We start from the raw sequence: 26,177 nt of genomic DNA on the forward strand, positions 1-26,177 counted from the left end.
CAACCCACATTCAGACATACTGGATACATCAGCCTTGATCAGCTACATTCTTTTTGGATCATGTGTTTTAATTTCTATATTTGAATAATTATCAATAGTTTATTTGCTGTCTCCAAGCTTACTATTTGAATATTTTATATTATGTAATTACCCTGCACTGTGTAAATGATTCAGTGTGCCCCAGTAAAAGGGGTCTAGTGATGCCCCTGTGTGGAAAGTTTCGAAATCAGAAATATGTCAATAGAATAGCCTAGACGATAATTTCTTGACAACATGGCTAAGCATTTTGCATGTCATTCTGGTGACAAATTGGCATTACCTTTGAGAGATAAACTATTATTTTGAACATTGTGTGGTTTGTAATTTGTTTAAAGGTTATCAGCGATTGCAGGCCCAAAAATGGCCCAAACATAAATTATCACATTGATCTAATCTTTCCTAACAATCCGCTAGCTGCCCGCCCCGCAGGTCCGTAAAAAAAAACGTCTCTCTAGGCAGCCTAAGCTCTGAGATCTGCACACAAAAACAATTGCTAACAACAAGTGCTGCCAACCACTCAAAGGCAAAAAAAGAGTTCCAATCAATAACCCACGAGATGCGCGTTCAGGAGAGTTTCAATTGCACCGGAGGGAGTAGCGAGCTAGCTTTCTGTTTTGTTTGAACGTCAACAGAAATGATGTTATCCCGCCATCGCTGATATTTAATCTCTTTCTTCGAACTGTTCTGGGAATTCCACTCTCTGTTTGAAAAAATATTTGAGAAACTTACCAAATAGACTATAGATAGATAGATGGATAGATTGAGAGATAGAGAGAGATAACATCAATGTTGAAATAATGAAGATGCACCATTCATTTCAATGTGAATCTGATCTGGCTCGTGGACATATGTCAGTTCTCTGTAGGAATTTTGGTGGATCAACAATAATTTCACAGCTGGAATTTCATATGTTTTTATTGTTGTAAATGTGTGCTTCCTTTTGTATGCTGTATCATAGAATGGCAAGAGTTCCTTTGTGGTTAATAAAGCATATCTATCTATCTATCTATCTATCTTCTGTTGTAAACCAACTGAGGCACATGTTTTATCACGAGAGCATCTTGCCCTGCTCTCTAGCAGACAGGCATTCTGTCTGTAGAACTGACGTCTGCGTTGGTGCAGGTCCTGCGTGCCGCGTAATGGTAACCAACCAATCAGCTTGCAGAAGCACGCAGAAGTGTTGCGCAGACTTTAGCAAGAGCGCAGCCATCATTATTTCAGTCTGTAACCTACCTACAAGAGCCATAAGATAATTCACACAACACAAATAAGTACTCCACTGGAGCGTTTTTATAGTTAAAAGAACAGATTATACTTTTTTTCAAATGAAGTTGCAAAACTGTACGAATTAGTTGTTTTAAGTTTGGCAATATCAGAATGGAGGAGTGAATCACGTAACCCCGTTGATCGCATGTGAAAACAGATGGTAAGTCATCCTGTCGACAAGCAGATTCAGCGCAGCCATGGACGTAAAGCCAAAGGCCGAGCCCCTCGCAGACGATTGTATAGTGGCGCTCTCGGGCGCCTACTGTCCTGACGGTATGGATCCACAGAGCGACCAAGCTGCGGGTCCGACCCCGATCATGCTGTGTAAGTTGTGCCACTTCAGTGAACGCCATTGATGTTGCATTTCAGATCAGCGTAATTCGTTATTGAGGTGAAATGAAAGGTTTAATTTATTGTGGGACAAGTAATCAACGCATCCTCATTACCTCAGATGTTTGACATACCTGAATGATTAAACCAAATATGCCTATGCCTGGTTGTCTCAGAATAGCCCATTAATATAAAATATTATTATTGGGATACCGATAACATGTAAAAAGCAAATACCGGTAGTATATAAGCATCAACAAACAATTATGTTCATCAACAGTCTTCACCTCCAAAGAGAACAGCAAAGTCCCCCTAGGTGAGTGACCCAATTTCCATGTATGTGCACATATATTTGGAATATGTGTGTGGGCTTGTTTATTTCATATTCAAATGTCTGTGTGTGTATGTGTGAATTAAGTATTCCCATTTTATATATGATCTAAATATATATTTGAGTCCACTTGCATTTGAAATTGATGACAGTTTTTTTTCCACACTTTGACATGTTTATGTTGTGTGTGTCTGTGTGTGACTTCAGCAGCAATGACCAACGGCTCCAGTGGTTCCCAGGATGTCCTTCCGGGTGCTGCTGGAGTGAGAGGCCAAGGCGAAGCGGTGTCCAGCTCGTCTGAATTTACCCACGATGCCATCATGCTGCTGATTGAGGCCATGGCGGCCCGCTGGGACCTGTATGGTCAGCGGGAGCGCTCGCGGCTCTTCCAGAGTGTCCAGCAGGAGCTGGACAGTCACGGCTACCCGCTGCCTGTCGAGAGGATACGTCGCAAATGGAACAACCTCATCGTCACCTACAAGCGTGTGAAGGAGCGCTGCAGGGGCCGTGGACAGGCCAGGACCTCATGGGAGTACTACGAGGTGAGCCCACAGTCACATGACCACCACACAGGAATGAATCAGTTGCATATATCACAATCAGAAGAACCAGTATATCAGAAGCACAATAAGTTTATCATAATCAAATATCCCAATCAGAATCAGTATATCTGAAGGACAATTGGTATCACCATCAAAAATCAATATCAGAATCAGAAGCACAATAAGAATATCAGAAGCACAAGAAGTAGGCCTATATATCAGAATCAGATATCACAATCAAAATCAGTGTATCAGAAGCAAAACAACATCAGAAGCACAACAAGTAGGGCTATATCAGAATCAAATATCACACATGGAATCACTTACAGAATCCTAAACGTGTTTATTCTGGTTTCCATCTGTCTCTTTCTGTCTCGCTCGCTGGTGCCTTGTGTCGGGGTAGGTGATGGATGCTGTGTTGGGGAAGACAGAGATCGCTCAGGGCAGCTCAGCCTCTGCCACGCTGCTGGGCTTAGCCACGACGGCCCAGGCGGCAGCGCTGTGTGAGGATCGCCCACCAGTGGGCATCTCCGCCGCCATGCCCTCCAGCCTCTTCCCTAGCAACCTAATCGCCACAGCAACTCAGGTGCCTACCTTGACCCCGCAGAGGGTTACTCCCCCTATGACGCCACCCAGCCTCGCCCCGGTCCCGCCTCTACACCCTTCTCCTCAAAACGCCCCACTGACTTGTTCTGATAATTCTCTAACCGTGTCGTCAGCGCCACCACCACGACCCAAAATGACCTTCGCGGCCTCATCCCGCCGAAAGTCTCGCGGCGCCCCTGCAGTGGGCATGCCCACGTTTGTGAGCCAGCCTCAGGGGGGGCAAGCGGAGCGGCGTGGTGCCATGCTGCGAGGGGGTTACCTGAGCGCCCAGGAGCAGCGCGCCCTTCTGGAAGAGCAGCGCCATTGCAGGCAGGAGGCGCGGGAGCGGCGCAGGGAGCGGACCACCAACCGCGTGGCGGAGTCAGTGGGCAGGATGGCCACGGCACTGGAGCTCATCTCCTCCAAACAGGACACCATCATCGCGCTGCTGCAGAGGCTCGCCGACAAACACTGAGTTTGGACAGTCCGGCAGACAAGCTAATAACCCATCTACACATCAATAAATCCAAGTGTAAAACACTACATTAAAGATTAAAGGTTATAGGTTAAGGTTATAGAGAGGATTAGGTTAAGAAAAGAAGTAGTCCTACTAAGTGGGATTCACAAACATTGGAGGAAGCTTAGGAAAGTAGGCTATAGGCCTACACCCAGAAATGTTCTGCTTTTCTTCAGCATCACTTTTTTGTATGAGGCCCCAGAATGCTGGACAAACTTTAAAAAGGGATAAAGATAGTTCAAGCTTTGCTTTTGACACTTTTAAAATAAGTGCCGCCCATTTTAGGCTACCTTTAACCTTAATTCTAAATGAATTCATTTTGCTTCGTATATGACTAACTCTTGTCTATAAGTGTGCCTCCTAGAAACCAGATGAACCCTCACCCTGGCCTGAGGCAACAAAATGTTGCTGGTTGTAATATTTGATAGATTGATGTTATATTTCTAGTTTTCATATGCCTGCTGGAATATGTAGGCTAAGACGGCTATTTAAATGTTTATGATATTTAACGTTTCTTCTGTAAAAAACGGAAATGAGATCATTCACTGAAACTCGCTGAGTATGGAAAATATACAATAAAATATCTTTAAAATTAAATATTCCGATTACAAAACGATATCCAATCATTTCTTTGAATTGTGTCCTATTATTAATGCCAGTTCTTTACCTCCAATCTACCTGGCCCTGATGCTTCAAAGAGTAGCCTAAGTTGACACTGACTTAATACCAAAGGAATTTATATTTTTTCGCATCAGTACGGTTACACGACGACAGTTATTGTAAATGTAATGGGTTTTTTCCCCCATTATGCAGTTGTGTCATATTCATAAGCTTCGCAGCCAGTTGCATGTGCTGTGTGAGTTTTCAACAATACAGAATCGACACAAGGCACCAACCCATAACAAACAAGCGAAGGTAGCTAGGCTACGCTAGCAAGCTAACGTTGTAGCTACTAGCTAGTTAGACCATTACCTGTTAATTCGCTGCTATGTAGCGAAGGCTATGTGGCTATGTAGGATCTTTATATAAATGTGTCTGACAGCTCATTGTTTTGTTTTGTACACTATTGATATAACGTATCAATCATCGTAAATCTTGTTACGATTATAAGCTATTGGTCACTATGGGTATTGCGTAGCGACCGCGTGGCCTAATGGATAAGGCGTCTGACTTCGGATCAGAAGATTGAGGGTTCGAGTCCCTTCGTGGTCGACCTTTTATTCTGTCCTGAAATATGTAGAGAATTGCGACTGTGATCAGAAAAGAACCGAGAAAATCGTGCTACTTTGAGTGAATGTGTCACTGTTAACTAGATTAGTGTTTAGACGTAAGCACAGGAAGCAGTAAAACATAAGTTAGCATGTTTTCGTGTTAAGCAGGTCTACGGCCAAAATAATGTCATCCAAAAATGTTTTATTATTAGGTCATGTGAGCAGAGTGGCGCAGCGGAAGCGTGCTGGGCCCATAACCCAGAGGTCGATGGATCGAAACCATCCTCTGCTAGTTTTAACATGTCCAGAATTGCGCGGGACAATGGTGTCTTGGTGTCTGACAAAATGGGAAGAGGTATATTATCGTGCTTATATATCCCGTATGCACATTTTTGGTTCAGCTTTGCTGGACACGTCACTGTTTTGATCCAAGCCTGTGGCATTTCTACAGAAACGAATCCAATATGAAATTCCACATGGAAACGTATGTAAAAGGTGTTTTATTATTTGTTCCCACAAATACATAAATAAATAAATATGACTTGGGTTTAAGTGTGAGTATTCACAGAACTGCAGTCTCTGGTTTCTTTCAAGTGATCGGCTTTGATATTCCCTGATATTTCAGTCGAAATCCATGCGCCGTGACTTCTTCAGTGCAGACAGGAGTTTCTTCTGCTTCAAGCGCTCCTGGTCTCTTTTCTCCAACCTAAAGAGAGAGTGAGGCACTTAAATGTGATTCATGTCCGATCATGTAATTTCAGTGTATTTTAACCATCATTTATTATGCAATTTATTTACTGCAAACTTGTTTAGTACCTCTGGACATTAATACAGTAGGCTACACATAATAAAATTATACTCTTTCACGAAAACACAATGACAGATGTGTCATTAACGGCAAGTCTCCTGTCAGTCAAGCATTAAAATAAAAGTATCACTTAAAAAATATTATTCATATGTGATTTGCCCACTCATGGCTACCATATTAACGGCAAGTCTCCGGTCAGTCAAGCATTAAAATAAAAGTATCACTTAAAAAATACTATTCATATGTGATTTGCCATGTTGGCTGACATTTCTTTCCACCAAACTGTTTTTATAGCCTGGCATCACCAAACCCATTCACTTCGTGAAAAGGATCTGGGTACTCACAATTGGTAAATGTGTCCTGTCGTAGCTTAGTAATGGGTGTAGACTTTGTCTTAACTTTGAAATAATTGGTCCAGCCTAAGCAATCACATTGATCAGGGATTCCCAACGTTACTTCCTACATCACCTAACCTTTAAAAACTGATAATAAACCACATCGGCAGTCAGGAAACAATATATGCAACTGCAATTTTTTGATGTTTGCAGGCATTGCTACTACTGTTTACCCCAGCACTTTTGATTTTGAAACTAACGTCATCCCTTCTCGTCGCTGATTGGCTGCCATCCTGGTGGCTGAGGGAAATATAAATGCATTGAGAGGAGCCAGACTAGTATCTCAGTATAATGAAAACGAGGAGTGGATGGGCCTGGGTAGCAATTAGCTGAATTCAACAAAAAAGTGTGTTGCATTAGAATTGCAAACAGAATGTGTACTGAGCTGTTTATCAGGCAATGAGGATGGGCAGCCTCGGACTGGCGGCCTTTCTGAAACTAGTTACTTCGCCCTCTCCCTAGCCATTTGCACTCCGTTTGCGCGTTGCATGGAGGTTCTGCCATATTAAGGGCCATCCGAAACCAATTACTGTTGGTAATGAGTTATAAACCCTTCAACGCCGAGTGAACACCGATGCCCCCTTGTCAAGGGTGTGTGTCAATTGATGCGGCACGTCACAAACACTTCATACAAATGTAAGTTCCGTGTGAGTACACCTGTAAACAAATTCATGCATAGGCTGCGCCTGTTTCCGCTAGGCAGAGTGAAGTTTGTCTCAAAGCTGTGTGCGGTATTATACCCTACACGCTAATCAAGGGAACTTCATTTAGCTGTGAGGGTGCTTCCCGACCGGGTTCACTCCGTGACCAAGGGTTGGGATTAGTTTTGGAAAGGTCCCAGGACATTCCAGTGGGGTCCTGAGAGGGATTGATCAGGCAGTGAGGAGGGCAGCATCCAAAGGCCTTAAGACAGCCTCGATCTGTTCCTAGAGGATTTCTGGTTGAAACGTTCAAAACCAACGCAGATATTTTGAAATTAAAATTAATCGGCCTTTAGCATAATGCTCTACAAAATGTACTTTTTTGTCTGTCCCCCAACTTCATCATTAGGTCAATGTTGTTTTCTGTGTCACTGGAAATGCCTTAGGAACGCTTGTTTCTACAGTTGAAAGGGTCTATAAAGAAAAGCTCAGGTGCAGTGCAGTGCTCTATGTTGAATACTATTTAGTGCTGAACACAGTGGCCAGCATGGCACAAATGGCCTCGAATCTGAAATGGCCTTCGTGGGGCTGGGATGTTACCTTTTCATCAGACAGTGAGAAGGAGACTCAGACAGATAAGAAGGAAGTGGAAGGGCACACATCCACTATGTGCCACTAATGATACTGCACTTTCCTATTTTATAATCTAGAGATTCTTGGTGTATATTGTTTCTGTGTGGGGTTATGGGTGGTATGGTAGTGGTCCTGTTGTTGTCTGTTGTCGGCAGGGTAGGAATTTCACGGCGGCCATGGTGCCGTGAGGCCCCTTTGAAAATCAGAGGTTTACAGGCCACGGTGGCCTTGGTGCCCCCTTCTTTCAATATTCTGCTTTGTGTCCGACTAATAGCGATTTTTATAGCCTGTCAAAATAATCGTTGCATTCACAGCTCAAATTAATTTAGTCTTTTACGCAGTGAAGAAAGTGACAGCGTACAGCAAGAAAGAAAGTGCGTCCAAATTCACCCATTCTTCTCAGTTGAACTACTTGCAAAGTAGCCCACTCATCACACAAACATCACAAGTATCACATCACATGAAAGAGCTTTTTCTCAGCTTTTAAACGATGTTAGCCGCTAATTGCTGTGGTGAACAGTTCGCGAGAAAAGTAAGAATTCTACTTAAGGTTCTGCGTCCATCTCCCTACCCATTCATCTCGGTGGAATACTTTACAAACCCTTCGCTCAACACATGACAAACCATATATCAGAATAAACAGCAGAGCAGACCTTACCGAACTCAAAGGTGTAAAGCATTCCCTTGTACAGTTAGCCGTTCCAGAGTAATCCAGTTTTGAATTTGCAGTAAATTTCAACATGCATGGATATGGCTTTAAGTTTTACAATGTGTTTAAATTGTTCTACATGATTTCATAATGGGCCAAATGCAAAATAAATGTTACAAATATCGCCTAATATCGGTAAATATGAATGTTACAAATATCGCCCAGATATCGGTAAATATTAAAATAAGAGGACAGCTGACTAAGAGTTTGTGAAAGTAGCCTTAATGATCACAAAATGCTAAGCATGCATCTAGGCTATTTGAGTTTCTTAAAGCTGAGCTGTGCTTAAATTGAAACTGTTATTTCAGTTAGCCTATTAGCAGGTTTGATGCTCATTGAGCTCAATGCAAATCAAACCAGCTAATAGGCTAACTGAAATAACACCATGCCAATCTCTAGGTATGGTGAAGGGTATGTGATGATGTGGGGCTATTTTAATTCCAAAGGCCAAGGTAACTTTATCAGGATGCACAGTATTCTGGATCCATGAAATAACTGGCCTTTAAAAATAAAAATCTGCCTGTCTCTATGGGAATTTAACATAGGGGTGGCAATACTTATGACCCCTGTATTTTAAGGAAGAACATTTATTTATTTATGATGCATTATTCATTCACTAAGAAAATTGGTGTCCTTAAAGGTTAGATATTTCCTCATTTTTCACTTAAGGCATTAAGATCAATTTCCAAAAGATGATTTTATATTCCTCTTTTCAGTCAACTTTAGCATGGGTGCCAACACTTTTGGCCATCACTGTATCTATCTATCTAACAAGTACTTTACGAGAAAAAGCTCCATAATAAAATGTCCATGTCTTCACTTTATCACTTTACACATACGCATAGGCACACACTATCCACACTCATGCATAATATGTTTCCCTCTCCCCTCAAACACCCGTGACAAACTAATGTGAATCTCAGATCATTCTACTCAATCGCTAATAATACATCCTTGTGTTTGTCAACTGTCTTGTCCCTCTGTTGTCTGTCTGTCACCTTGTGTCTTATATGTTATGTGTTACACTCTGTACGTGGTGCTATAATCTCCCCTCCCCCTAGGTACCCAGGGTCTCACTAAAAAAAAAAATTCCACACAGAGTCAGCACTGTGTTTGTATGCTCTCCCATGAGAAGGAGAGCTCTAGGCTGGGGCATTACCGTTGGGCATTGAGAACGAGGTCCTCTTCGGAGGGCTCTGGAGGCGTGTAGCTGGCCTCTGAGATCATGTGGCGAATCTTCTGGACACAGTCGGCCAGGTTCCTGTGTTGACTGCGACTCACCTCTGACGTGACCACAAGTTCCCCTGCCTTGTTCACACGAGTCTTATACTGGGGCAGGAGTGAGAGAAAGAATACATCAATGAAGGACTACGAATCAGGTACACAACTTTGAGTTGAACATTGGGGGGTTGAGCCCCCCATTTCATTATGATGATTATTGGGGCGGTTGGACTGGCCAGTTTTGACTATTGGTGGGGTTATAAACCCCCATCATGCCCCTATATATTTTACGCCCGTGTTGTGAATGAATGAATGAATACAGAATGAATGATCACAGGGAAATTACCACAAACATGCTTTACACCAAAAGTTATGTATAACTGAATGCTTATGTATGATAAAATGAATATTCTTGTCCTAAAAAAAAAAAAAACAGCTTTCTGGAGGATCAGGGCCACTCACTCACCCTTTGCAGAAGCTCAGTGCGCACCTCTGCTGAAATCCAATCAGCCGTTTGCACATGGAAACGAACCTCTGCTTTGGAGTTCACTACACACATACACGTGTAGGCATACACAACTCACACAGACAAACACACACACACACACACACACACACACACACACACACACACACACACACACACACACACACGCACATATAATTAAGCTCTAGAGCTAGTTAAATGATACACAGAAATACAGAAATGTCACCTCAAGAGTGAAGCTCTAAATACACACACACACACACACACACACACACACTCTCTCTCTCTCTCTCTCTCTCTCTCTCTCTCTCTCTAATGTGCATGTCGTCTCTATCATTCAATTTCATTATTCATTAAGGCTACCTTTGTTTACATGTTGACCACCGGGTCCACTGCTTCGGCTATAGCTGATTTTCAAGCGATCTGGAATGACATTAACAAACACAGAATGAACAAATAAGAAGCATGAACTGAATAGGTTAACGTTTACTGTTTTGTAGAATGCTTCTTCATATAACCAAGCAGACCTATAGAAAACCAAGTGAGAACTACAGATAACCAACAGATAACCACGTGAATACTGAGTATAACCTACACACCAATTGGAATATCCACGAGTCCACTTTGGTCCTGCAATAATAGAGTTTTTTAGAATTCAAACATGACTCAAGCAAGAGACCTATACAGTCAATCAAGAAACGTGCTTAATGTCAGTAGCCTACAAACAATTACGAAATATGTTGTTTACAAACGTTATGACACAGTATAGCACCTCATGGTAGTAGCTGCTAGTAATAGGACTGTAGGTTAGCTTGCCTGGTCACGGTCATTGCCAGAGGATCTGCTGCTCCCATACGGAAAACTCTGTGAGAGTCGACACTGGAAGGGAAGTGTTTTGTTGAAAATAAAAGCTTTATGCCCAAACTGCCGTACAAGAAACATAATCTACGAAATACGAAGGCCACATTCGGAAAACTTTCACTTCAGACACTCAGAAAGTGTAGTAGTATGACAGCATGTAGGATGACTCCCCCAGTGTTGTTTCCGCTCTGCGCTGCGCTCTCATTGGCTATAAATACGCATGCGTATTTGAAATGATACTATTTGTCTCCCTCTAGTGGCCTCTCTTGTGGACTGCATAATTATTTGCGGGAGTTTGCTACTTTCTTAATTCTCTTTATCCTAACAATTATGACAGACAGACAAAGCAAGCTCGTTTACAAATCGATGATTGGATATTGGTAGTCATTCTGGAATAGGCCTACCTCTACAGAAAAGTACAGCCCATTCTACCGTTAAGATTAGAGCTCATATTTTCAGTCTGCAAATACATCAGTATCAGGCTGAATAACAATCTCCAGTGAAGGCATGACTATTAGGACGGATCTACTTTTTAATCTGATACCTATAGGCCTAATCGTCTCTAAATTGCAATGACTATGCTGTACAAAATCCAGGCAACAGCACGATGTGCTTGGGCCTTCTCTGTGCTTTGCCAAACCCCGAGCAGCAGGTTATTTACCCTGGAGCTGGTTGGCTATGCTGCGTCACACTAACCAACGGGATGCATACATTTAGGATAAATTAGCCTACCCTAACAGTCGCGACGCCTCTGCATTGCAGAGAACAAGTGTAAAATTTGGGGAAGGTCACGTTAGCAGCAACAGCAGGGAGTGTGACTGAGTCTGTGTGTGTGTGTTGTGTTCTAGCTACTGCGCAAAACCTCAGTCCGGATTTAAGGCTGACGTCAGAGGAGCCATTAGCGCGCGGTGACAGTCGGGTCTGGGAAATAGAGCAGCGCTCAGCGCGAGCATCCTACAACCGGGGAGAAAGAGGGTAGAGACGCGGAGAAGATGTCGTGTGCGCCGTTACACAGCCTAATATTATTTAATCTACAAAAGCGGCACAATTGCACAAATAGAGATAGGAAAACCGACTAGAGCGCGAGAGTATAGAGTAGGCTAGATAAATCGTGTCCTCAACCCACCGGATTGAGCTCGTCAATCAAAACAGCGGATGGGGAGCCCGTGAGGCTTAGGCATTAGGAGCAGCAACTAATCCCGTGAACATACAAAAAAAAATAAAAAAAATAACGGATAATATTGCATAGAAGCTGAACATGAAGACTTTCAGGATCTAACAAAAGCGAATTGTGCCGATTCGGGTCGAACCGAGCTCTCTGTGGTATGTTCAATCAGTTGAATTTAAATTTTATATTGAAATGGGAGCTTTGACAAGTAGACAGAACGCAGGAGTGGAGGAGGTCGACATACCGTCCAATTCAGTATACAGATACCCACCTAAGACCGGTAAGTAGGCCTACATCTCGCCACAAACACAAAGAAAGCATTCCATTTAGTCGACATTTGCCCTTGCCAAACGAAGTGTATCACAATACTTTAGGCTACTTTAATTTATGACCATATCGGTCGTCGCTATGTATATGTTAACCTTCTTTGACAAGGTTAACTCGTAATATCATAGACATTTCCCCTAACGCTGTAACGCACGCCTATACTTGGACACTGTTGTCCTGGGCTGCTTGGGGTGAGCTTGCGACACCGTGAAGATAAAGGTATAATGACTCCCGTTCGTTGTAGCCTAGGCCTATTTTATGGCTGGAGTACGAGAACTCGTGCACGAAGGCACTGATTTGGATGCGAGAGGTGACGGCCTAAAGGCGCCCCGCGGATATTGATGGGTGGCGTGGTAATACCATCAAGACACGTCAAGTCAATACCATCAGGACACACAGTGCTCTCGGAAAGTGAAACTACGTAGCCTGGCGAGCCAGACCCACTACGAGCTCTGATGAAGTGAATGATTCGGTGTCTCAGAACTCAGAAGACATGAAGAAGAAGAAGAAGTGCAAACAACATAGACTGAGATCTGTGGACAGATAAGTTTGTCTCAGGCTAAATGGCCCAAGACAATGTGTAAATAATAAGATGCGGTCGTTTTAATGAACATGAACTTGTGTTATTCCCTCCAAGAAACCTTAAACATTGAGACATAATTATAATCCTTCAATAAAGTACAGCAGAGGTTAGCCAAGCATCAAAGGCTTGCATACAGAGTAAAACGCGACACACACACACACACACACACACACACACACACACACACACACAAACTGCCAGGGTTGGTCTCTATAACTGATGTGCATGTGCCTCTGTCCCTCTGTAACAGGAAGTTACTTCGCCAGCCACTTCATCATGGGCGGGGAGAAGTTCGAGTCAACCCACCCCGAGGGCTATCTCTTTGGGGAGAACACAGACCTCAACTTCCTAGGAACCCGGCCGGTAGCGGTAGGTCACCTGGAGAGCGCTAGTAGTTGGTGCAGGCTGCTGTGTGTCTGTCAGACAATGGTAGGGGTTAGGTCCAAATAAGAGCCACATCAGGGCCAGGTCAGGGGGTCCATGACAGGCTTGGATCAGGCCTTGATCAGGACTAGAGTAGCTCCACTGTGTAATGTCACCTAGCATACTGGCTTTTCCTGACAGCTAAAAGAACCTACACTTGTAGGATGGAGATGCATACTCTGCATAACCTTCTAAAGTAGGCAGGTGTTGGTTGCCGTATTTAGAATGTTCAGAAGACCAACTTCCAAGTCCACACTGCCCATACATTAATTGAAAAGAAAGACTCAAGAACATATCAAACTCAAAGAACTCCATCTAACAAACACCAACAAACAAACATCTATGTCTGTGTCTTTGTGTGTGTGTCTGTATGTGTGTTTGTTCGTGTGCATGACCAAATCATGTTTTTGCGTATTCTTGGCTGTTGGCATGAAAGCTCTTTCTGGTCATCCACTCAATTATATTTTAAGGCAGATCGAAGACTTTTTTGGTTTTGTGGTTTATGTTTTGAAAGAAGTGTATAAATGGTAGTGATGCAGTGATATATTCTGGGAGTGTGCACGATTGGATGCACATTCACCTCAATCTGCTGCAGAGAGCTGTGCCAATGAATCCCTTCTCCTCTCTCTCTCTCTCTGTCTCTCTCTCTCTCACACACACACACACACACACACACACACACACACACACAGTCAGTCCCTCACATGTCACATCTCAGGATACATTACACACACACACACACACACACACACACACACACACACAGCGGCTGGCTGTGGGGCAGATCCTGTCCCGGCCTGGCTCAGACCCATGGCAGGGGCAGTCTGTCTCCTGGGGCATGTGAGTGTGTTCCTGGAAGGAAGCAGCCTTGAAGGGCTGGCAGGTTCTTGGAGTAACCTTGAACAAGAGAGTTGAAGAGAGAGAGAGAGAGAGGAAGGAAGAGACTGAGAGACTGTTCTGGCCCTGATGTGGCCCAGGTGCATCGGATCTGGAGCTACTGCAGACTGAGCTTTTCTGTTCTCTGTGCAACAGACTGAGCTGTTCGTCTCTGTGCTGCAGACTGAGCTGCTCTCTGTGCAGCAGACTGAGCTGTTCTCTGTTGCCTGGCCATGTCGGTGCTACACGAGTTTATCAGGGATTAAGCAAGCACTACTTTGGACATTACGGTTCTACAGGTTCTGCATCTACAGTAGACAGGGTGCCCTCAACTAATCATGCAACTTGGCCCCTAGGAAAGTCCCATAAGCTGACAGAGCTCAGGCAAGAAAAAGCTGTCAGATAGTACACCTCCAGGTGTGCGATGGGTGGAGAGTGTTACGAGGAGACTGTGAGAAGAGCTGGGGTTAGGAATGAGTGTGTGTGTGTGTCTGTGTCTGTGTCTGTGTGTGTGTCTCTCTGTGTGTGTGTGTGTGTGTGTGTGTGTGTGTGTGTGTGTGTGTGTGTGTGTGTGATCATTGGGTGTGTTAGCATGAAGTCTGTGAAGATGTGAGTTGATAATGTGTTTTTGTGGCCAGTGTGGAATCAGTTTGTGTGTGTGTGTGTGAGAGAGAGAGAGAGAATCACCATGGTAATGAGTCATGTAAATGATGAAACCTGCTGCAGTCTCTGATATCCAGTATGAGGTGGTTCACTGGAGAGTGACCCACCATCAGGAGACAGTGTGACCGAGTCAGGCGTCCTCAAACTGCCATCCCGACGGTCCTCTCCTAAATCTCCCTATCCCCAGAGAGACACGACCAGAGCCAAGTACTCACCACACCAAGGTCATCATCGGAAACGTTCAAAGAGTGCATGTCCCCGTGAGCGGGTATGGCCCAGCGCTGCTGTAAGGATAAAAGCTCTTGACTGATGAATACATGCTTGTTTGATTCTTAATGCAGTTTTTTCTCAATTTTTTTTCATACTTTAAGTCTCAATATCATGTCCACTTTTTCAAACCTCTAAACATGGTGTTTTACAAACACACCTGAACACCTCAGTTAAGCTTTTGTGCAAAATGCACTACAGCCATCAAACTTTTTGGCAGGGTTTGAGCTATGGGTTTGAACTAAATGTTACCTGTTTTGAACAGAATATCTAAATGTGTGGAGGTTTACACACACACACACACACACGCACACACACGCACACACGCACACACACACACACACACACACACGTGAAGTTTACAGCCTTCACACATGCTAAGATGTGCTCAGAGTTCCAATTACTCTAATACACAGACCTGTTTTATTGCAATGCCTGTTACATTTATGTATGTATGTATGTATGTGTGTGTGTGTGTATGTATGTATGGCTTTTTGGAGATGGTAACAACACATTTCCCTTGTTAGCAGTAAAGACTATCCTGTCCTACTCTATCCCTGTTAATCCTTTCAATTTCTGACATTGCCTTTATATCCCTAGAAGAAGATAACAAGCCAGCATCTGTGCATCCGTTTCCAGGTGTATTCATCTGCGTGACTGCGTACCATGAAACTGAGAGTTCTTTCTTGAGTAGCACACATGTGGTGAACATGTTGAGCTTTCCGTTGGCACCGTGGGAGCACTAGGGGTTTGTTTGTGCTTGTTTGAGTTCTGCTTCTGGGCTCCTCTACCTCTGTATGTGGGCTAATGTTATTTTTTTACCATAACTAAGGTGAAGGAAAGACCTGTAAGTTAAGTCACTCTCTCTTTCTCTCCCGTTCGCTCTCTCTCTCTTACTTACACACACACACACACACACTGTGCGCTCTGTGTTCAAACTGCCCCTCAGTGCCAGGGCTGCGGAGAGGGGGGAGTGTGGCGGGGGGTGGAGGAGAGAAGCCGGCATGGTGCCAGGCACTGGCCTGCGGGCCGGCAGGCCCACTCGCTGGTATGTTTTAGCGTGGCATAATTGTGCCATTTTCACACAGAAGGCAAACAAACAGTAAAGGTGACATTATGCAGATGGGAGAGAGATTGTGGCTCCAGTTCCAACGCCCAATGCAGTGGGTTCACATAGTTCTCCGGGGTAGGGGGGAGAAGTGGGAAAAGAACAACATTCCTGGCAAAAGCTGTGTGTGTGTGTGTGTGTGATGTCAATATATTTGGAGTTGTATTTTGATTGTGTATTGATTGCTCCATATATCTTATTGTATGTAGCACATATTTTTCTCCTGTGGACCTGCAAGGGGAGGGGCCAGAGGATGGTTCATTTGGTCGTTTGTGCAGCTCAGTAGTGTTTCAGTTTCAGTCCTAACCTTAACTGTGCCAGATCAGGGCCAGATCACAGCCGGATCAGGGCCTGTTGTGGGTTGAGCTGCTGTCCAGCTGGGCCTTGTGTTTGTGGTGTGAGTGATGCCTCAGGAGACGTATTTGGATCTGCACACTCACTTCTGCATGTGATGTGTGTCTGCGGAGTCTGAGGAAGAGCATTCTCTCTTACCACCCTGTGTGTGTGTGTGTGTGTGTGTGTGTGTGTGTGGAGGGGGTGCATGTGTGTGGTGGTGGGTAATTGTGTGTGTGACTGCATTTAAGTGTGTGTGTGTCTGTGTGTGTGTTTGTGTGTGTGATGGAGGGGATGAGACAGTTGAGTGGGGCTGGGATTAGAGAGGCAGCTTACTGCTGCAACACAGAGATGCATTCAGGCAGCGCAGCCAGAAAGCACTCAGTGTGTGTGTGTGTGTGTGTGTGTGTGCACGTGGCACAGCCTGTGCCGGGTTTTTTTCCAGAGCGTCTGAGCTACCTCACATCACCACTTCGGTTAGACATCACACACACACACACACACACACACACACACTTTCTGGACAGATGAGAAAGTGAGTTGCAGAAATGCAGAGGTCACTGCCTCATTCAGCAGATGTCAAGAGGCATCAGCAGGACCACCGCCTCCTGTGTTTGTCAGTGTCACTCTACAGCCATCAGCAGTGACCTACACACACTCAGATATACACTCAGCCACACACATACACACACACACACACACACACTCAACCTCACACACAGACACAGGCGCCCTCACACAGACACAAGCACACACACACACACACACACACACATACACTCAACCTTACACACATACACATGGGGAGACCCATGCGCCCTCTTACACACACACATATACACTTAACTTTACACACATGGGAAGATTAGCCCATTTCACAGGTTTTTTTTTTTTCAATTTTAAAAACAGGGCCCGTTTTTTCAAAACACTACATACAATTAACACAACACTATACACATTTAGCAGAATCTCTTGCAAAATGAAATACTTTAGTCAAAACTATATTTTGTTGTCATATCACAAACACATCCATCATATGATCTGATTATGTTTAAATCAGTTACACACAAATGTTCTCAATACAAAACAGATTTTCCTAGGATATAGTGTAAGCTTGACCCCCCCCCCCCCCCCCCTCAGAAATATTGTTCAAGTAGGATTAGAGGATAATTTAGAGGACAAGAATATACTGACCAAACACGACACATAAGACCAGACCTGTGCACTGAGGCTTTTTTTCCTCTAGGGTCATTCCACGTCAGTTCAACCAGGGCCCACGCACTTAGGTCTCAAAAATTTGACTTGTCTTATGCAAATCTTTTTTGAAAATTTTATTTTCCACCCTGAACATGGGCAAAATGCCCCATTGACATCAATATGTTTTATATAGAGTCACCACACTGCCACCTGTGGTTGTATAGAGTAACCTGTGGTAGCTCTATACAAAACATATTGATGTCAATGCTGCATTTTGCCCATGTTCAGGGTGGATAGTGAAAAAGAAAGATTTGCATAAGACAAGTCAAATTGGTGTTTTTAAAAAGAAAAGATCATGGAGAATAAAGAAAAAATATTTAAAAAATCTTTGTATATTCCCACAAGGTGTTTAGGTGCTCTGAAAATGAGAACCAAAATGATTTTTTAGACTTGTAAGGTCTGCTGTTCAGACCCTGAAGGAATTTATTTTCTGTTCATTGTTTTTTGTGAGAGTGTTTCTACTTATCTCAGTAAGGAAAATAAATCAAGAGCCTATGTTGAGTACAAATATGTCTTCTGAAGGCTTAAACAGAGCCCAGCCAAAAACTCCAATAAAATTTGTATCAACTTTGAGGGACAGCTATGACCATGCAAGATTATCCAGACCAAACGTGACGATTTTGCTACATACTATTCCTATTGTACCAGCATGCAACATTTGAGCCTCCTACATGGTTTAGTTCTTGCGCTGTGGGCTTGTGAACTTTGACAAAAAAAAGAGGCCGAACAAAATCGACACCCCCTCCCCCTGTAAAACTGGCTGTATCTTGGAAAGTATTGATCTTACATAAGAGTAATTTTACAGTGTGTCTCCTGGGTAACATAGGTACACTTGGTAATTTTTTCAGATTTTTTTGAGACCTAAGTGCGTGGGCCCTGGTTGAATTGACGTGGAATGACCCTCTACACATTGTGAAGTATACTACAGTTTTTCTTCATCTGCTTACACACAAAATCTTTGCATATCATATAATTTTTACAGTAAACATTTCACTATAACCCCATATAAAACCATAACCCCATACCAAATCTGCAAAACCATTCACTAATTCTCTTTTTTTTTTAAAAATGTGTGTGTGTGTGTGTGATGACATCCACAGATTCACAATAAAAGCTCGTCTTCAGGTACTACCAACAAAGTCCAACTTAGCAACATGGTTTCCATTCCGCACATGATCCGTTTTGTCTACAACGTCACAGCCGGCAAAGGGAGACGATCGCGCACATCCTTAATGGCTGCGCTGCCTACAAAGGACTGTACATCCCGCACCACGACCGTATCGTTGCACTGTCAGTGAAGGAGCTCCGTAACAATGGCAACTTTACTGCAATCCATCACAACGAAAAGATCCCCCCCCCCCACACACACGAACAGTGCGCTACATTGGAAACTGCCATAAATAACTTGCCAAATACACCCGACATAGTTGTAAATAATGAACACACCAAAGCCGTTACAATAATAGAAATTGGTTGCTCTTTCGATGCTTACATGGACTGCTATGCTTCAAAACTGTTGAAATATCAACCATGGTACAATGTTTTCAATAACTCTGGCTACTCCTGTAAAATCATTGCCCTCATTTTTGGTAGTTTAGGCCATGTGCACAAGATGTGTGTGTGAGGTCTGCAGATCTGTGGACTACATAAGAACAAGGCCTAAAAACTGACAAGATATTGCTCTGTATCAGCAGTAATTGGTAGCCTCTACATATGGAGGCGTAGGTGCCACCTTTACCCTTAATGTGTATAATGGACTGGGATATTGGCTGCTACTCTGTCAAACTTGGATTATGCCATGATATATGCTTATCTTGTAATCCAAATAAAGAATTTGTGTGTGTGTGTGTGTGTGTGTCTCTCTCTTGGTCATTGGATGATGTATGTAGGGCTCATTGCTACCTCTGTGTGGTGAGCTCATGGCTCTAGAGATGCTATTGTGCTTTTTATGGCTGTAGACATGTAATAGAGATGCTATTGTGTTTGTCGTCAACAGTTTCCCTATGCCACCCCTCCCCCACACGAACCTGTCAAGACTCTACGCAGCCTCATCAACATCCGCAAGGACACACTACGCCTCGTCAGGTCAGAACGCTACAGAGATAACTCTGTCTCTCACACACACACACACACACACACACACACACACACACACACACGGCTATTCATCAGGTTAGACTGATGATTACATACCTTTCCCTCACACACATATACACACACACACACACACGCAAAGACACCCTCTGCCTCAGATCACTCAGAAGTTGATTCAACTATTGTTGCTTAAATCTGAGATGTCGATGTTGGTGCATTTGTAACATTTTTAAAAGTGACATCACTTCAGAGTTCTGTATACTGACTGAAGTGAGACAGAAATGCTTTCACTGGTAACCCATCTTTGTTACAGTTTTTTCCAATTGCTAAAATACAATTTTGCAAACTAGGCTGGTTTTTATCAAAATTCACACACAATTCACAAAACCACACACCCAAACTGCAAAATACCCCATATATCCTGCAAAATGAAGCACTGCAACTAGGGTTGGGCGATGTCGCCTAAATTGGCATTTGACGATGTGTACAGTAAACATCGTGATGGACGATGATATCGTGGGGGGGGGGGGGGGGTAGTGTGGTAAACACTAATTAATTAGCCTATAGCCTATGTCTGTACAGAAATACATTTATAATGTTCTCCATAAAAAAATAAAAAATATATTATATAGGCTATACGGCCTGATGAAAGTGGACAGCTAAGAGAGACATACTGACCAGGCTACCGAAGTTGTGTGGAAGATCTGCTCCAAGAAAATTGTTGTGAAAGACGGATAGACAATCAATCTGAACACTTGCGTGTGCACCGACCAGCGGAATATTACACATTGCCAGCCTTTGCTGGGCCCAGCAAAAAAGCTACTTAAGACTACTATCGTGGTCACTCATTTAAAATCTTGGTACTATGCAGCATCCCACGTTATCAGGCTACCGTCTATGCTGACTATGAGGGCGGCGGGAAGTGAAAGTAAAGGGCTGCGATCGCGCAGTCCAGGCTATATATAGGAGGGCAAAGTAAAAACACTTTTACAAATAACGAATCCCAATTACCACTCCGCTGCTGTCTGGGACTTTTGCTAAATGCATGAAATACAAGCCATACAGTGAAAGACGAATAGGCTACCTTCTGATCCTATAATTAACTAAAGAAATGGTTTATTTTAACACAGAGGAGAAGGACGCATTTGGCGCTCGCTGTAGCCTTGCAAAAATATTTGAGCGCTAGAATGTCCTAGTCGTAGCCTAACAATAATAAATCTATATTTTCTGCTAAAACATTAGGCTACCTATTAAGTCCAATGTAGGCTATAGGCTTGCGAGACATGTAGGCTACAAAAAGACAATTAGGCTACACATTCACGTCACAGTCAGGAATTATTTGAATAAGAGGGTAGACTAATACTCTTTTATTTTACAAGATGGTAGACTAATACGTGATAACTGTTTGGTTGACAGCCTTTAAAGTAGGCTCAATTTCATTTTCAGGGAAAGTTTTTTTTTATGTTTTAGCCTGTTACAGCAGGAATTAGTGACTGGCATGTGGGGGCGTGGCATCACGATGGTTGCTTTCCATCGTGATGCCTGTCAATCATCACGATGGACGATGATATCGTCTATCGGCACAACCCTAACTGCAACCAAAACTACATATAGCATTATCAAAATTAAACTTTTGCACCACATGGCACACACTTCATTCATATTACCAGATTTTTATCTAACCAACTACACACTGTTGGGCATAATGAAAAGCACTCTCATCTTTAGTATGCTTTGCCATAATACTAAAATAGTTCAAATTGTAGAAAATTCTTCACATGCACAGAAATATTTGCAGATACACACACATGCTGTTGAAACATTTGTATTTTGTAATTTTCAACAAACATGTAATTGCAACTATTACCAGCCTCTAAGTGTAGGGGAGCTTGGGGCATGGCACAACCACGTTCCCTTGCTTCATCTTAAAATACAAAGAGAACGGACAAGGCAAGGTTCAGGTGTTGCACACTGACATTCTATTTATTAGTTAAAATACTTAATAAGCATAAATACTTAAATATTCAAACATGTCCAACAATGTTCAGACACACTCAACATTAAACAGGCCTGGAGATACTCTCCCGGACATTTTCCCTGACAGCAGACTGAATATGTGCAATGTATGCCATGTCAAAGTGTTACTACAGAAACACACAAAACATTTCCCCTCTGGACCACCAACACAACACATGCACATATATTGGCCAATTAGCTCATGTAGTGTCATTTTGAATGGCAGAGTTTGTCAAACATTGTTGTGTCTTATGCAGAGAAACGTGTTCAGTGCATTTAAAAAGTGCCATTTTGAACTGCAAAATGTGTGTAAAGCAGAAAATGTGCATGTCATTTTAGTGTGTTGTAATGTAATCAGTGCAGACACACACTGACACACACACACACACACACACACACACACACACACACACACAAACACACACACACACACACACACACACAGAGACACACACACACTATCACAGAACCACATGATAACACACAGTAACACAACGACTCTAACTACTCTACTTGTGCATGTGTGTCTGTGTGTGTGTGTCTGTGTGTGAGTATAGATGTAATGAAAACCTGAAGCTACCTGGGGGTGAAGTGGAAAAAGGCCGCTGCTGCTACAACATCGAGTTCACCTTCGACGCGGACACACAGGTGGCCATCACAATCTACTACCAGGCCATCGAGGAGTACCACAACGGGGTGCCCATGTAAGTGTGTGCATGTGTGTCTGCACGTGTGTGTATGTGTGTGTGTGTGTGTGTGTGTGTGTGTGCACGTGTGTGTGTGTGCACGTGTGTGTGTGTGTGTATTCGTGTATGTATAATGTATGTGTGTGTGTGTGTGTGTTTGTGTAACTCTGTGCATCTCTTGTGTTCCAGCAGATACCTCCCTCAGGACAGCTCCCTGCAGTCAGAGACGGTGCACTTCAAACGGGGCGTCTGTCAGCAGTTCTGTCTTCCCTCACACTCGGTCAACCTGTCTGAGTGGGCCGACGAGGAGGTACTGCTCCTCTAACACACTCTACACACACACACACACACACACACACACATGCACACACATACACACACACACACCATCACATGCTGTAAAACACCTGTAAAACACTCACTACACCTTTAAACCTGTCTGAGTGGGCCGACGAGGAGGTACTGCACCTCTAACACACTCCACACACACCTAACACACTCTAAAACATGTATTGCACTGCTAACACACTCTGTAACCCTTTAAACTTGTCTCTAGTTAGGTGTGTGTGTGTGTGTGGTGCTGGTGCAATGAGTGTGAATGTGTGTGTATATATGTTTGTATCTGTGTGAGTGATGTTGTGTGTGTGTGTGTGTGTGTGTGTGTGTGTGTTAGTGTGGTTGTGTGTGTGTGTATATGTATGTGTGAGTGTGTGTGTGTGTTTGATTCATAAAGTGTGATGGGGTGTGTATGGTGCTTGTGTGTGTTAATGAGTGTTTCTGGCCTTGCCCTCCACAGCTCCTGTTTGACATGGAAAAGGACGTCTACCCTATGGTGGTGCAGGCCGTGGTGGATGAGGGGGATGGTGAGTTGACCCATATAACCTCACGCATGCTCAACGTTAAAAATTATTCTTTATTTTGTCCATTTACTTCAAGCTTAAGAATATGGACGAAACAGATCACTATATGAAACAAACCTATCCATTAACATATGAAAAATGAGCATTAAATAAGGCAAATAAATAATGTACACAGCTCTACTGACATTCAGATTAAAGGCAGAGAGTGGAGTCAGCCCAACTTCCACAGGAAATGTGTGATTTCTGTGTTTGTGAATGATGATTTTGTCTCCTCGTGTTCACACAGACCATATGGGACATTCTCATGTACTGCTAGCAACCTTCGAAAAGGTAAGAAACACAGCCTAACCCTTTGACTTTTTGGGCTAGTCAGTGTGTGTGTGTGTGTGTGTGTGTGTGTGTGTGTGTGTGTGTGTGTGTGTGTGTGTGTGTGTGTTTGTGTGTTAGTGTCTCTATGTGCAAGATTGTGTATACATTTTTGTGGGGGGATCACAGAGATCATATAACCTCTCTCTCTCTCTCTCTCTCTCCAGCACATGGATGGCAGCTACTGCGTGAAGCCTCTGAAACAAAAACAAGTGGTGAGTTCATGTTGATTGTCATGTTGTTCTGATTGTCATGTTGCTCTGATTGTCATGTTGTTCTTATTGTCATGTTGTTCTGATTGTCATGTTGTTCTTATTGTCATATTGTTCTGATTGTCTGTTGTTCTGATTGTCTGTAGTTCTGATTGTCATGTTGTTCTTATTGTCATGTTGTTCTGATTGTCTGTTGTTCTGATTGTCATGTTGTTCTGATTAGAAGGGGTTCACACTGGCATCCTGAGCTCTGAAACTAGAGAAATAGAAAAGATTAGAGCATAGACATAAAGAACACATCAGTATCACAACTTTCCAGTTATCAAAAAGCTTATACTGTTTAACAGACATGAATATAGAAAAGACCATCATCAACCCTATGGGTTCATTTACATCTTCTCCTGTGTTTGAATATTTGAATATTATTACAGTGCATGAAAATGCACTGTACTGTTCTTCCTAGGCAACTTCTTATTACAGTGCATGAAAATGCACTGTACTGTTCTTCCTAGGCAACTTATTATTATTATTCCGCTTACCACTTTTTCCGTACGCTATTTCTCTTGAACAGTTTAACTTAGAAACTTCATTCAAACTTTGTAACGTAGGTATTCAAACGGACGAAGCTGCTATGTCTTTTCAACTTTGAAACTTTTATACTTTTTAAACTATTAAAGAAAAACTTTTTAAAAATCCCCATAGACTTAACATTGCCGATTGTGACATCATAATACGGCCGTTAAGCAATTAGAATCCTATGGCAGGTGTTCAGGCCACATGCAGCCTCAGGCTTTAAGGCAATTAAGACTACACATCCTATTCAACTGTTTCCTCTGCCCAAAACTGTTTCAAAATAAAAGTCCTCACTACAATAATCCACTGTTAAACAATGTAACCCATTAAAGGAACACGCCACCCAAAATCAGTAGTAATATATGTTCTTACCTTAACTTTCACGAGTTGAGTCATACCTCTCCCGCGCCAGTAGGTGCACTCAAACGCTCTGTCGCGCGGCGTGAATGTGTTAGCATGTTGCTATGCTAGCGGGCTCTGCCGTGGCCGTACAGAGAGGAACATAGCAGTAATCACCTCCATTTTTTCCCTACTTAAATACAGTTGCACGAGTAGTTGATAAAAATGTGTACGTCACACAACATGAAACGTGGCGATTTTCCAAGCGAATAAACAGGAGAACTACAATGTGTGGCGCAATAACACTTGGGAGTACTTCGACCTAGCGTGGTAATATTATTAAGAGTGTGTCCATGAGAGGACCAGGCGGGGGTGACACATGCTACGTCACCGATTTTGATGAAACTTGGACAGTTTGAAGGGTCCACCTAAAAACTCAAAAAGCCAAAATAGTACAAAATTTGAAACAACCCAGGGGGAGTTAGGCCCCCGTCCTTGTTTAAGGCCAAAAAACCTAAAAAAAAGGCCCAAAATTGCATAAAATGTTGACATCCCTCCTGCTGTCAGATTTAAACACAGCAAAGTAACAATCCATGCCATCAAAGGTCCATCCAAGGTTAGTTTAAAACTGGAGTTACAAGGCGTAAGGTGTGACTGGTGTCAGTCCAGGACTGCACGTATCCATTATGTCAAATGCCTTTTGGCGAATACCCAAAAAATAGCAATATTCAGACCTGAATATCTCCGATGAGCAACCTCCTTTTTTCAAAATTCTTTCTGCACATGGAAGGGCCATCTGTGGAGAAAAATGCTCGGCCTTTTTATTATTTTTGTCGCTGTAACCGCCTAAATAGTGTGATCCAGCCAGTGATTTCAAATACATATCTATTTCAATGATTGGTTGAAACATAATGTTTAGGTCATTTATGGTGGACAAATGGAGATATATTATCATCAATCATGTCTACTGATCAAATCCAAGCTAGATTTAATGTCCTAAGTGCAATATATTCTTTAAGGTAGCTCAAAATGACATCATTGGGTGACATACACCAGTATACCCGTAGGTCCAATATTTGCAAATGTGATATCTCCAACATATCTCAGGGCTAGAAACAGTCACTTGGATTCAAATAATAACTTGTAACATTTTGGCAGCCAAAGGTCAAAGGTCAAGGTCACTGTGACCTTATGTATATCCCTTTGTGGTGGATAAATCTCAAAAAATCCCAGACATAATTTCATATGTGATACAAATATTCACTTTGACTCACAGATAACAACTATTTGAATCTGGTGGTCAAAGGTCGAGGTCAAGGACCTTGCATTCTTGAGAAAATGATATATCATAAATGCCTGTAGGGATGTTTTTTCAAATTTGGTACAAATATTCACTTGCACTTTTGTCTTCGTCATTCATCGGTGACCTTCAGAAGGCTCAACAGTGGTA

General features: G+C 42.9%; 3 protein-coding genes and 2 non-coding genes across 7 annotated transcripts in view; 4 read left to right on the forward strand and 1 right to left on the reverse strand.

Moving 5' to 3' along the window:
- Positions 1-1,260: 1,260 nt before the first annotated feature.
- LOC143101637 (uncharacterized) lies at positions 1,261-4,209 on the forward strand. 2 transcript variants are annotated; one of them, XM_076264765.1, is made up of 4 exons: positions 1,261-1,629; positions 1,916-1,951; positions 2,174-2,508; positions 2,912-4,209. In XM_076264765.1, the coding sequence occupies exons 1-4, from the start codon at positions 1,503-1,505 to the stop codon at positions 3,566-3,568; spliced, it is 1,155 nt and encodes a 384-aa protein (XP_076120880.1). In that variant the 5' UTR covers positions 1,261-1,502; the 3' UTR covers positions 3,569-4,209. The 2 variants fall into 2 exon arrangements, with proteins under 2 accessions (XP_076120880.1, XP_076120881.1); XM_076264766.1 differs by having other exon boundaries at positions 2,177-2,508.
- Positions 4,210-4,749: 540 nt separating this feature from the next.
- On the forward strand, positions 4,750-4,822 carry trnar-ucg (transfer RNA arginine (anticodon UCG)). Its single transcript has one exon. It is a non-coding gene; the product is annotated as a tRNA-Arg (tRNA).
- Positions 4,823-5,041: 219 nt separating this feature from the next.
- On the forward strand, positions 5,042-5,113 carry trnam-cau (transfer RNA methionine (anticodon CAU)). Its single transcript has one exon. It is a non-coding gene; the product is annotated as a tRNA-Met (tRNA).
- A 118-nt stretch (positions 5,114-5,231) lies between these two features.
- Positions 5,232-10,750, reverse strand: mrpl58 (mitochondrial ribosomal protein L58). Of its 2 annotated transcripts, none has more exons than XM_076266572.1 (6): positions 10,532-10,750; positions 10,315-10,345; positions 10,079-10,138; positions 9,695-9,807; positions 9,167-9,336; positions 5,232-5,527 (listed from the first exon to the last, which is right to left on the reverse strand). In XM_076266572.1, exons 1-6 carry the CDS (start codon positions 10,655-10,657, stop codon positions 5,443-5,445), a joined length of 585 nt encoding a protein of 194 aa, XP_076122687.1. In that variant the 5' UTR covers positions 10,658-10,750; the 3' UTR covers positions 5,232-5,442. The 2 variants fall into 2 exon arrangements, with proteins under 2 accessions (XP_076122687.1, XP_076122688.1); XM_076266573.1 differs by having other exon boundaries at positions 5,237-5,527; positions 9,695-9,777.
- Positions 10,751-11,496: 746 nt separating this feature from the next.
- The window catches only part of rnf157 (ring finger protein 157), a 39,326-nt gene continuing 24,645 nt past the window's right edge, over positions 11,497-26,177 (forward strand). The window contains exons 1-8 of the mRNA XM_076264768.1: positions 11,497-12,024; positions 12,905-13,023; positions 19,578-19,666; positions 22,249-22,395; positions 22,567-22,687; positions 23,174-23,240; positions 23,524-23,567; positions 23,771-23,818. Of these exons, the coding sequence (XP_076120883.1) occupies positions 11,937-12,024; positions 12,905-13,023; positions 19,578-19,666; positions 22,249-22,395; positions 22,567-22,687; positions 23,174-23,240; positions 23,524-23,567; positions 23,771-23,818 (723 nt within the window). The 5' untranslated portion in view covers positions 11,497-11,936. The remainder of the gene's footprint in view (positions 12,025-12,904; positions 13,024-19,577; positions 19,667-22,248; positions 22,396-22,566; positions 22,688-23,173; positions 23,241-23,523; positions 23,568-23,770; positions 23,819-26,177) is intronic.

Source organism: Alosa pseudoharengus, unplaced genomic scaffold, assembly GCF_046254945.1.
Source record: "Alosa pseudoharengus isolate Yale_2024_CS ecotype anadromous, Long Island Sound unplaced genomic scaffold, YU_APseudo_1.1 YU_APseudo_1.1_scf_4, whole genome shotgun sequence".
NCBI classification, from domain to species: Eukaryota; Metazoa; Chordata; class Actinopteri; order Clupeiformes; family Clupeidae; genus Alosa; species Alosa pseudoharengus.

What these genes read in the sequence shown, in the direction of transcription:
- LOC143101637 (XM_076264765.1), top strand. Translation starts at nt 1,503, where the DNA reads ATGGACGTAAAGCCAAAGGCCGAGCCCCTCGCAGACGATTGTATAGTG. An exon ending in TCCGACCCCGATCATGCTGT is followed by an intron (nt 1,630 to 1,915) that starts GTAAGTTGTGCC and finishes GTTCATCAACAG; the next exon opens with TCTTCACCTCCAAAGAGAAC. An exon ending in GAACAGCAAAGTCCCCCTAG is followed by an intron (nt 1,952 to 2,173) that starts GTGAGTGACCCA and finishes GTGTGACTTCAG; the next exon opens with CAGCAATGACCAACGGCTCC.
- mrpl58 (XM_076266572.1), bottom strand. Translation starts at nt 10,657, where the DNA reads ATGTTTCTTGTACGGCAGTTTGGGCATAAAGCTTTTATTTTCAACAAA. An exon ending in GCACTGAGCTTCTGCAAAGG is followed by an intron (nt 9,337 to 9,694) that starts GTGAGTGAGTGG and finishes CTCCTGCCCCAG; the next exon opens with TATAAGACTCGTGTGAACAA. An exon ending in CTCGTTCTCAATGCCCAACG is followed by an intron (nt 5,528 to 9,166) that starts GTAATGCCCCAG and finishes CTCTCTCTTTAG; the next exon opens with GTTGGAGAAAAGAGACCAGG.